At 45.5% G+C, this 12,720-nt stretch overlaps 1 protein-coding gene across 1 annotated transcript in view; it reads left to right on the top strand.

The window, feature by feature from the left end:
- The window catches only part of fbxo41 (F-box protein 41), a 323,546-nt gene that overhangs the window by 186,982 nt on the left and 123,844 nt on the right, over window positions 1–12,720 (top strand). Inside the window, exons 9-10 of the mRNA XM_085976430.1 lie at window positions 235–387; window positions 11,631–11,726. Of these exons, the coding sequence (XP_085832556.1) occupies window positions 235–387; window positions 11,631–11,726 (249 nt within the window). The remainder of the gene's footprint in view (window positions 1–234; window positions 388–11,630; window positions 11,727–12,720) is intronic.

The following is a 12,720-nucleotide window of genomic DNA, read 5'->3' as shown; positions in this document are numbered from 1 at the left end:
AGTGCTACTGGCAATCATGTTATTCCTCTGCAAAAGTCTGATTATACTTAGCAATGTTGTTGAAAGCAGCTTCAAAATGCCGGGAGTGGAGAAGGCAGAGATCTCGCACTAACAACAGTTGTGACACAAAGGAAGTTTGATTGCAACTAGCTGTGGTGTCAAGGGGAAATATCGAGCCCAATGTATGTTTCAGTAAGTATACAAATGAACACGTGTTTAATTTTGTTATGCCAGTGGCTGCCTGGAGACTGGGCTGGAGTCCCTGCTGAAGGCTGCTGGCAGCAACCTCCTGATTCTGAAGATCTCCCATTGCCCAAACATCCTGACTGACCGTTCACTTTGGTTGGCAAGCTGTTACTGCCGTGCACTACAAGCAGTAACTTATCGGTGAGTAAAATGTCATTCTTTTATAACTTATCTGAGCTGCACTGGGAGAAATAATTGGGGCAACAAACTTAATGCTATTCATTGCGGCTGCAATATGTTGAGCGTGTAACGTATAGATGAGCAGAATGAAGAGAGATTGGATTTGATAATGAGGAAATGCTTGGGTATTGTACAGAATTATACAGTTGTCCATCTGAAGAACATGGAGGCTATAAAGGAGAAATTTGCAAGGAACATGGGAAAGTACAGGAGTGGAGAAGACTCTGCAGTTTATATGGACAGTCCCAAAAACTAATGCTCATTCGCCTACTCCTTTAAATATCTACCCAATTCTCCTTTGAGCTTTGTCACTTTACCTGCCTCCAATGTCTCTGAGTTCATTCCACATGGTCACCACTTTGCATGGAGTTATTAAGTTTAATCTAGGGTTCAATTTATCTATTGCCTTCTATCGCTGCTGAGCTTTCTTTTCTCAAAGTAACCAATCCTAGGATCTTCAACCTTTCCTCGTAGCTCAGATGTCTTAATCCAAGTATGAGTTTGCCCTCTTCCATAAGAACATAAGAAATAGGATCAGGATTCGGCCCTTCCAGCCATTCAATAAATCCAGGCAGGTCCTTTTAAAACTGTATTTGGCCATTCGTTGGGAATGGTAGCATAGTGGTGATGTTATTGGACTAGTAATCCAGAGGCCTGGACTAATGATCCAGAGACACAAGTTCAAATCCCACCGAATGAGGAATTTAAATTCAGTTAATTAAATAAATCTGGAATTAAAAAGCTAGTATCAGTAATGGTGACCATGAAACTATCGGATTGTTGGAAAAACCCATCTGGTTCACTAATGTCCTTTAGGGAAGGAAATCTGCCGTCCTTACCCGGTCTGGCTGATATGTGACTCCAGACCCACAGCAATGTGGTTGACTCTTAACTGCCCTCTGAAATGGCCCAGCAAGTCACTCAGTTGTACAAAAAGGCGGCTAACCACCACCTTCTTGAGGGCAATTAGGGATGGGCAATAAATGCCGGCCTTGCCAGCGATGCCCACATCCCGTGAACGAATAAAAAAAATCATGGCTGATCTATCTCAACAACACCTTCCCGCACTATCCCCATATCCCTTGATTCCCATAATGATTTAAAATGACTTCCCTGGATTTATATGTTACACCTCTTGCTATCTCCTCAGAATACCTACCCTCTACCTTGCTCTTTCAGCCACAGTGTTAATGTGTTGGGTCCACTAAAGCTTCTGGTTACGGGGATGTTCATGGTGGGGGACTCGGTGGTTTGTTTGATGATCGGAGGAAGTGATTGTTGGCGATGGGCATTGTCTGGTACTTATGGGTGGCAAATGTTACGTTCCACTTGTTAGCTCAAGCCGGGACCTGCTGGCATGGTCCACTTCAATACTGGAGGAGTCATCAATAGAACTGAACACTGTCGAATCATTAGTGAACAGCCTCCTTGCCTGACCTTATGACAGAGGGAAGATCATTAATGAAGCAGCTGAAGATAGTTGGACAAAAGATGCTGCTCTGTGGTACTCCAGCAGTGATATCCTGGGCTGCGGTGATCAGTCTCCAACAGCCATGACACATCTTTCTGTGTATCATGTATGACACTGGCCACTGGAGGGGTTTGCTGGGGCTCCTTCGTGCCATACTTGGTCAAATGCTGCTTGATGTCAAGAGTAGCTACTTTCACCTTTTCTCCAACATGCAGCTCTTGCATTCCATATCTATCTCGAATCATCTTCCAGTCGAGGAGCTGGAGCATTTCCAGTGCACGTGGTTGTCCAGGACACACAAAGTGTCCTGGAGTTCCCACATGGCACAGGTTTCGTATGCAATGGGTCTCAACTGTCCCATCATTTTACTTAAACGTACCCTCTATTTATTTAAAGTTTCTCTCTCTACTTTGGAGTGAAATAAGAGAAGTGTGTACAGGAACTGATATTATAAATGACTTACATTTTCAACTGTTACATTGGGTTTTTGTGAACCAAAGGTGTTAAGGGATATGGGGCAAAGGCGGGTATATGGAGTTAGGTCACAGATCAGCCATGATCTCATTGAATGGCGGAACAGGCTTGAGGGGCCAAATGGCCTCCTCCTGTTCATAGAATCATAGAAAATTCACAGTGCAGAAGGAGGCCATTCGGCCCATCTTGTCTCTGCCGGCTGACAAAGAGCTATCCACCCTAATCCCGCTTTCCAGCACTTGGTCCGTATCCTTGTAGGTTATGGCACTTCAAGTGCATTTCCAAGTACTTTTTAAAAGTCATAGGCCTAGAAATTCAGTTGGCGCCGCGCCAGGGCTTTAGCGCCGGAAAGTTAGCGCCGGCGCTAAGTCCCCCTGCGCGCGGCAAAAATTCAGTAGCGCCGCGCCCAAATGGCTGCCGGCGCTACTGAAGGGTGTTTGCGCCTGAAAATGGGCGCTACCTGCCGCATTGCGGCGCTATTCCGGCGCTGCGGCGCCCGATGCGGTGCGGCAGGCTCGGGAAGTGCAGGCCTCCTTCTTCAGTTAAGGAGGAGCTGCCTGCACCCGCCCGCTGGCCGGTAAAATCTTCACAAAAATGAGCCCGGCACCTCGGGGAAGTGCCGGGCTCGCAGCCCAGAAGCATCTGTTCCGCGGGGGGGGGTGGAGGAGTCCGGGGAGGGAGGTGCAGGCAGGCGGCCGGCGGGAAAGCGGCCGGCCGCCGCGCGACCTTAATGCGCTGGCGCAAACTCCTGTAAGACTCGGTTGCCAGAGTCTTAGTTGCGGCTGCCACGGGCGAGGCGGCCGCAACTCAATTTCGGCGCTGGGGCCCGTCACCACGGCAACCGGGACGCTGCGCACACCGATGACGTCATCGGTGCCGGCGCAGCGCAACCGGTCTACCGCCGATGGTAGGGCCCCAGGGAATTTCTGAACCGGCTGTAAGTCCAGCGCAATGACCTCTAGCGCCGCAAAATGGGCGCAAAGCCCACTCAATTTCTAGGCCATAGAGTCATAACGGCACAGAAGGAGGCCCATCGAGTCCATGCCGGCTCTCTGCAGCGCAATCCAGTCAGTCCCATTCCCCCGCTCTATCCCCGGAGCCCTGCAAGTTTATTTCCCTCAAGTGCCTATCCAGTCTCCCCTTGAAAACATTGAGTGTCTCCGCTTCCGTCGGCAGCGAATTCCAGGTTTTTCCTCACGTCCCCCCTGTATCTCTTGCCCAAAACCTTAAATCTGTGTCCCCTAGTCCTTGTACCATCAACTAGTGGGACAACCTTTCCCCGTCTAGCCTATCCAAACCCATCATAATCTTGTACACCTCATTCAAATCACCCCTCAACCTCCTTTGCTCTAATGAAAACATATGTAAGAAGCCACACAACACCAGGTTATAGTCCTGGTGTTGTGTGACTTCTTACATTTGTCCACCCCAGTCCAACTCCGGCATCTCCACACTAATGAAAACAAATGCAGCTTTTCCAACCTGTCCTTGTAGCTAAGATCCCCCATCCCCAGAACCATTCTGGTAAATCTCCTCTGCACCTTCTCAAGGGCCTTCACATCCTTCCTAAAGTGTGGTGACCAGAACCGGACGCAACATTCCAGTTATGGCCGAACCAGCGCTTTATAAAGGCTCAGCATAACTTCTCTACTTTTGTACTCAATACTCTATTTATAAAGCCCAAGATCCCTCTTCACAGCTGTAATTGATTCATAGAAACTTAGATACGTAGAAAAATAGGAGCAGGGGTAGTCCATTCGGCCCTTCGAGCCTGCTCCGCCATTCAATATGATCATGGCTGATCCTCTATCTCAATACCATATTCCTGCTCTCTCCCATACCCCTTGTTGCCTTTTGTGTCTAGAAATCTATCTATCTCCTTCTTAAATATATTCAGTAACTTGGCCTCCACAGCTGTCTGTGGTAGAGAATTCCACAGGTTCACCACCCTCTAAGTGAAGAAATTTCTCTTCATCTCAGCCCTAAATGTCCTACCCCGTATCCTGAGACTGTGACCCCTCGGCCAGGGGAAACATCCTCCCAGCATCCAGTCTGTCTAGCCCTGTCAGAATTTTATACGTTTTCACGAGATCCCATCTCATTCTTCTAAACTCTAGTGAATACAGGCCTAGTCGACCCAATCTCTCCTCATACGACAGTCCTGCCATCCCATGAATCAGTCTGGTGAACCTTCGCTGCACTCCCTCTATGGCAAGTATATCCTTCCTTGGGTAAGGAGACCAAAACTGCACACAGTACTCCAGGTGTGGTCTCACCAAGGCCCTGTATAACTGTAGTAAGACATCCTTGCTCCTGCACTCAAATCCTCTTGCAATGAAGGCCAACATACTATTTACCTTCCTAGCTGCTTGCTGCACCTGCATGTTTGCTTTCAGTGACTGATGTACAAGGACACCCAGGTCCCTTTGTACATCAACATTTCCCAATCTATCACTATTTAAATAATACTCTGAGTTTCTGCTTTTCCTACCGAAGTGGATAACTTCACATTTATCCACATTATACTGCATCTGCCATGTATTTGCCCATTCACTCAACTTGTCTAAATCGCCTTGAAGCCTCTTTGCATCCTCCTCACAACTCACAATCACACCTAGTTTCGTGTCGTCGGCAAACTTGGAAATATTACATTTGGTTCCTTCATCCAAATCATTGATATATATTGTGAATAGCTGGGGCCCAAGCACTGATCCCTGCGGTACCCCACTAGTCACCGCCTGCCACCCCGAAAAAGACCCATTTATTCCTACTCTCTGTTTCCTGTCTGTTAACCAATTTTCAATCCATGCCAGTATATTACCCCCAATCCCATGTGCTTTAATTTTGCACACTAACCTCTTATGTGGGACTTTATCAAAGGCCTTTTGAAAATCCAAATACACCACATCCACTGGTTCTCCCTTATCTATTCTACCAGTTACATCCTCAAAAAACTCCAGTAAGTTTGTCAAACATGATTTCCCTTTCATAAATCCATGTTGACTTTGTCTAATCCCGTTGATATTTTCTAAGTGTCCTGTTATCACATCCTTTATAATAGACTCTAGCATTTTCCCTACTACTGATGTTAGTTCCCTGTTTTCTCTCTCCCTCCTTCTTTAAATAGTGGGGTTACATTTGCCACCCTCCAATCTGCAGGAACTGTTCCATAATCTATAGAATTTTGGAAGATGACAACCAATGCATCCACTATGTCCATGGCTACCTCTTTTAGTACTCTGGGATGCAGATTATCAGGCCCTGGGGATTTATCGGCTTTCAGTCCCATTAATTTCTCCAGCACTATTTTTTTACTAATACTAATTTCCTTTAATTCCTCCTTCTCACTAGACCCTTGGTTCCCTTGCGTTTCTGGGAAGTTATTTGTGTCCTCTTCCGTGAAGACAGAACCAAAGTATTTGTTTAATTGCTCTGCCATTTCCTTGTTCCCCATTATAAATTAGCCTGTTTCTGACTGTAAGGGACCTACATTTGTCTTCACTAATCTTTTTCTTTTTACATACTTGTAGAAGCTTTTACAATCCGCTTTTATGTTCCTTGCAAGTTTACTCTCATACTCTATTTTTCCCCTCTTAATCAATCTCTTGGTCCTTTTTTTGCTGAACTCTAAACTGCTCCCAATCCTCAGGCTTGCTACTTTTTCTGGCAACTTTATATGACTCCTCTTTGGATCTAATACTATCCTTAATTTCTTTTGTTAGCCATGGTTGGGCCGCTTTTCCTTTTGAGTTTTTGCGTCAGAAAGGAATGTATAACTGTTGCAATTCATGCATTCGTTCCTTAAATGTTCGCCATTGCCTATCCACCATCATGCCTTTTAATGAAGCTCCCCAATCTATCATAACCAACTCACTCCTCATACCTTCGTAGTTTCCTTTGTTTAGATTTAGGACCCTAGTTTCAGATTGGACTACTTCACTTTCCTTAATCTTTATTCTTTAATCAATATTGTGACCCCTCCTCTTTTTTTATCCCCCTCTCTCTCTCATCTGAAAACCCTGTAACCAGGAATGTTGAGCTGCTATTCCTGCCCTTCTTTCAGCCATGTCACAGTAATGGCTATAATATCATACTCCCACGTGTCTATCTGTGCCCTCAGCTCATCTGCCTTATTCCCTAGACTTCTTGCGTTGAAGTATATACCATTTAGCACTGCCAAACTCCCTTGTTTATTTTCTAGCCTTTGCTTCCTCTGCCTATCAAACTCGCTTACTAATTTTCTGCCTTCCATTTCCAGCTTTGCTTCTCTCCCTTCTGAATCCACTCTCAGGTTCCCATCCCCCTGCCAAGCTAGTTTAAACCCTCCCCAACAGCACTAGCAAACCTCGCCATGAGGATTTTGGTTCCGGCCCTGTTGAGGTGTAATCCGTCCGGCCTGTACAGGTCCGACCTCCCCCAGAAACGGTCCCAATGCCTCAGGAATGTAAAGTCCTCCCTCCTGCACCATCTCTCCAGCCATGCATTCATCTGCTCTATCCTCCTGTTTCTGTACTCACTAACACGTGGCACCGGGAGTAATCCGGAGATTACTACCTTTTGAGGTCCTGCTTTTTAATCTCTTTCCTAGCTCCCTAAACTCTCCCTGCAGGACCTCATCCCTCTTTCTACCTATGTCGTTGGTACCGATGTGGACCACAACCTCTGGCTGTTCACCCTCCCCCCTCAGAGTGTCCTGCAACCGCTCAGTGACATCCTTGATCCTGACACCAGGGAGGCAACATACCATCCTGGAGTCACATCTGCGGCCGCAGAAATGCCTGTCTATTCCCCTAACTATCGAATCCCCTACCTGTGTTCCTATGGGCACAGTGATACGTTGGGCGCAGTAATATGTTGGGTGCAATGTATTGGTGCAGTAGGAGTGAAAACATGATTCTAACACAATATTCATTAGTAATTAATTGGTTGTGAAGAACTTTGAAACATTCTGCGGGTCTAATGAGGCACTATATAAATATAGGTTTGTTCATCTGTTCGTTCTTCCTATATTGAGAAGGCTGTTTTTAAAAAGGCATACAGGATTCTTGGCTTTATAATAGAGGCATCGAGTACAAAAGCAAGGAAGTTATCACTGGTTAGGCCCCAGCTGGAGTATTGTGTTCAATTCTGGGCACCACACTTTAGGAAGGATGTCAAGGCCTTGGTGAAAAGATTGACCAGATTGGTACCAGGGATAAGGGACTACAGTTATGTGGAGAGACTACAGAAGCTGGGGTCGTTTTCCATAGAGCAAAGAAGGTTAAAGGGAGATTTAATAGAGGTATTTAAAATCATGAGGGGTCTAGACCGAGTAGATAGAGAGAAACTGTTCCCATTGGCGGAAGGGTCGAGAACCAGAGGACACAGATTTAAGGCGATTGGCAGGAGAACCAAAGGCGACATGAGGAAAAACTTTTTTTCGCAGCGAGTGGTTATGATCTGGCATGAAAGGGCGGTGGAGGCAGATTCAATCGTGGCTTTCAAAATGGAATTGGATAAGTACCTGAAGGAAAAAATTTTGCAGGGCTACGGAGAAAGTGTGGGGGTGTGAGACTAGCGGAAGTGCTCTTGCAGAGAGCCAGCACGGGCTCAAGCTGTATGGCCTCCGACTGCTGTATTGATTTTATGATTCTGTAAGATAATTGGCAAAAAAATCCAGGGGGAAAATGAGAATTTTTTTTATACACTGAGTTGTTGTGATCTGGAATCCACTGCCTGAAAAGGTGGTGAAGCAGATTCAGTAGTAACTTTCAAAAGGGAATTGGATATATATTTGAAGGGGAAAGATTTACAGGGCTATAGGGAAAGGGCAGGGTGAGTGGGACTAATTGAATAGCTCATTTGAAAAGTTGGCACATACACGATGGGCCGAATGGCCTCCTTCTGTGCTGTATCATTCTATGTGTGGTGCAATATTCAAATTCTCTACAGAATTCCGTGGCTCCAGTCTCTTTGGAACCTCAAGACTGTCATCTGTAGAGGAAATGCTCAACAAAAACTGCATTTATATAGCGCTTTCAGCTTCATGAAAGGTCCCAAGTCTCTTCACAGGAGCATTATCAGACAAAAGTTGATACTGAGCCAAAGACGGAGACATTAGGACAGGTGACCATAAGCTTGGTCAAAGAGGTAGGTTTTAAGCAGAACCTTAAAGGAGGAGGGAGGTGTGGAGAGGCAAAGAGGTTTTATAGAATCATAGAATAGATACAGCACGGAAGAAGGCCATTCGGCCCGTCGAACCCGTGCCGGCTCTCTGCAAGAGCACCTCAGCTAGACCCACTCCTCTGCCCTTTCCCCGTAGCCCTGCAAATGTTTTTCTTTCAGGTATTTATCCACATCCCTTTTGAAAGCCGTGATTGAGTCTGCCTCCACCACCCTTTCAGGCAGTGCATTCCAGATCATAACCACTCCATGAGTAAAACGTTTTTTCTTATGTCACCTTTGGCTCTTTTGCCAATCACCTTAAATCTGTGTCCTCTGGTTCTCGACCCTTCCGCCAATGGGAACAGTTTCTCTCTATCTACTCTGTCTAGACCCCTCATGATTTTGAACACTTCTATCAAATCTCTTCTCAATCTTCTCTACTCTAAGGAGAACAACCCCAGCTTCTCCAGTCTATCCGCACAACTGAAGTCCCTCATCCCTGGAACCATTCTTGTAAATTCTCATAAATCTTTTCTGCACCCTCTCTAAGGCCTTCACATCCTTCCTAAAGTGCGGTGCCCAGAATTGGACACAATACTCCAGTTGTGGCCGAACCAGTGTTTTTATACAGGTTCATCATAATTTCCACACTTTTGTACTCTGTACCTCTATTCATGAAGCCCAGGATCCCGTAAGCTTTTTTAACTGTTTTCTCAACCTGCCCTGCCGCCTTCAGTGATTTGTGCACATGTACCCCCAGGTCTCTCTCTTCATGCACCTTTAGGTTTGTACCATACGTGACAGTGTGGATGGTATCTGGTACATTGAGGGATTGGGCTTGAGCAAAATGTCCATTTTTTGTTTTTACTTAAGTTCGTAGCCCTGATTCCACAGACCATATTTGCGCTTCTGGGCATATCATCTTCACGTAATTGGAGAGGGAATGGCAGATACTGCAAATAAAACAAAAAAGGTGACTCAACCGTGGCTAACAAGGGAAATTAGGGATAGCATAAGATCCAAGGAGAGGACATATAAATCGGCCAGAAAAAGCAGCAAACCTGAGGATTGGGAGCAGTTTAGGATTCAACAAAGGAGGACAAAGGGATTAATTAAGAAAGGGAAAATAGAATATGAGAGTAAGCTTTCAGGGAACATAAAAACTGACTATAAAAACTTCAATAGATATGTGAAGAGAAAAAGATTGGTGAAGTCAAGTGTAGGTCCCTTGCAGTCAGAATCAGGGGAATTTATAATGGGGAACAAAGAAATGGAAAACCAATTAAATACATATTTTGGTTCTGTCTTCACAAAGGAGGACACAAATAACCTCCCAGAGATGTCGGGGAACTTAGGGTCTGAGGAAAGGGAGGAACTGAAAGAAATCAGTATTTGTAGGGAAATGGTGTTAGGGAAATTGACGGGATTGAAGGCCGATAAATCCCCAGGGCCTGATAATCTACATCCTAGGGTACTTAAAGAAGTGGCCCTAGAAATAGTAGATGCATTGCTGGTCATCTTCCAAAATTCGATAGACTCTGGAACAGTACACATGGATTGGAGGGTAGCTAATGTTACCCCACTATTCAAAAAAGGTGATAGAGAGAAAGTGGGGAATTACAGGCTGGTAAGCCTGACATCGGTAGTGGGGAAAATGCTAGAGTCTATTATAAAAGATGTAATAGCAGAGCACTTGGAAAACAGTGACAGGATCGGACAAAGTCAACATGGATTTACAAAAGGTAAATCGTGCTTGACTAATCTATTGGAATTTTTTGAGGATGTAACTGGTAAAATAGATAAGGGAGAACCAGTGGATGTGGTGTATTTGGACTTTCAGAAGGCTTTCGATAAGGTCCCGCATAAGAGATTAGTGTGTAAAGTTAAGGCACATGGGATTGGGGGCAAGGTATTGATTTGGATAGAGAACTGGTTGGCAGACAGAAAGCAAAGAGTTGGAATAAACGGGTCTTTTTCCGAGTGGCAGGCAGTGACTAGTGGGGTACCGCAGGGATCGGTCCTTGGACCCCAGCTATTCACAATATATATTAATGATCTAGACAAGGGAACTAGATGTAATATCTCCAAATTTGCAGACGACACAAAGCTGGGTGGGCGTGTGTGCTGTGAGGAGGATGCAGAGAAACTCCAGGATGATTTGGACAGGTTGGGTGATTGGGTAAAATCATGGCAGATGCAATATAACATGGATAAATGCGAGGTTATCCACTTTGGTGGCAAAAACAGGAAGGCAGATTATTATCTGAATGGCAATAGATTGGGAGAAGGGGAAGTGCAACGAGACCTGGGCGTCCTTGTGCACCAGTCGCTGAAGGTAAGCATGCAGGTGCAGCAGGCGGTTAAGAAGGCAAATGGTATGTTGGCCTTCATAGCGAGAGGGTTTGAGTACAGGAACAAGGATGTCTTGCTGCAGTTGTACAGGGCCTTGGTGAGACCGCACCTTGAGTATTGTGTGCAGTTTTGGTCGCCTTATCTGAGGAAGGATTTTCTTGCCATGGAGGGAGTGCAGCGAAGATTCACCAGGCTGATACCCGGGATGGCAGGAATGACGTATGAGGAGAGATTGGGTCGATTGGGCTTGTACTCGCTGGAGTTTAGAAGAATGAGAGGGGATCTCATCGAAACTTATAAAATTCTGACAGGACTGGACAGACTAGACGCAGGAAGGATGTTCCCGATGGTCGGGGAGTCCAGAACCAGGGGTCACAGTCTAAGGATAATTGGTAAGCCATTTAGGACAGAGATGAGGAGGAATTTCTTCACCCAGAGAGTGGTGAACCTGTGGAATTCTCTACCACAGAGGGCGGTGGAGGCCAATTCATTAAATATATTCAAGAAGGAGTTGGATATATTTCTTAAGGCTAAAGGGATCAAGGGATATGGGGAGAAAGCAGGGACCGGGTACTGAATTTGGATGATCAGCCATGATCTCATTGAATGGCGGAGCAGGCTCGAGGGGCGGAATGGCCGACTCCTGCTCCTATCTTCTATGTTTCTATGCTACCTCTGGAGACTGCTCCTACTATAGTTTTACATTGATTTGCGTTCTATCGGTTTGTTTTAACTAGGCCTGTTCTTTATATTATACTTTCAGGAGTTCAACAGATCCAGTTGGCCATGAAGTCATTTGGGCTTTGGGAGCCGGATGTAGAGACATCATCTCTCTGCAGGTTGCACCATTATACCCATGGTAAGGGCACTACCTTCCATTCTTCTTTCGCTATGAATCAGTGCTGTGCAATATGATGGCCAAATGTGACGTATTGGGAATCCAGATGTGGCGAGTTACATTCCTGACTAGGACTGAGTAATAGACACCGTTGTTGGGTCTGTGATCTCGATACACATATGCACACGGCTGAGACAGAGTGTGCTAAAAATATAGCAAAACGTCCTGACTGAGGGCAAATAGCCGGTTTTGAGAATTGCCACCACCAAGCTGTGCTCCATATTTGGCTCAATCGGTTGTGCATGTCAACATGCTCAGCAATCACTCCATTGAAGTCAAAGTTCTGTGTGTAACTGCTGGACAAAACCTAGAAGCTGCACGAAGATGTGTTTTGTCTGATCAATTCATGCTGGAATTCCAAACTTCGATGCAAGAGAAAGACCGCAAAGTTTCACACTGAATGATGTTAGATGTTTGTTAAGTAAGTTTGCACATGTGAAGTACACTTACCTGTATTGTATGAGTGTATGTAATTCTTAAATAGTGGAACTGAGGATTCGGACAGCTATGATGCAGTTTGAACCACTGCTGCTGATGAGAGGTTGAGAGCATAGGCTCGATTGCATGACATGCTGAGAGCAATCACAGGAGCACTGAATATCACAAAGATATCAAAAGGCAATTGGGTATATACTTGGAAAGGAAAACATTGCAGGGCTATGTGGAAAGAGCAGAGGAGTGGGACTAATTGGTAGCTCTGTCAGTGAGCCAGCACAAGCAGAATGCGCAAATGGCCTCCTCCTGCAAGATCGTAGAATAGTACAGCACAGAAGGAGGCCATTCGGCCCATCGATTCTGCGCCGGCTCTTTCAAAGAGCAATCCACTTAGTCCCACTCCCCCGCACTTTCTCCAGATCCCTGCAATTTGTTCTCCTTCAAGTATTTATCTAATAAAATTAACGGGCACTTGGAGAGGTTTAAGCTAATTAAGGAGAGCCAACACAGATTTGTAAAA

The sequence above is a fragment of the Somniosus microcephalus genome, chromosome 2 (genome assembly GCF_052327205.1).
Source record: "Somniosus microcephalus isolate GS21.2 chromosome 2, FLI_Smic_1.0, whole genome shotgun sequence".
NCBI classification, from domain to species: domain Eukaryota; kingdom Metazoa; phylum Chordata; class Chondrichthyes; order Squaliformes; family Somniosidae; genus Somniosus; species Somniosus microcephalus.
Note: the sequence above shows the minus strand (reverse complement) of the source record. Positions and strands in the feature narration are given on the sequence as shown.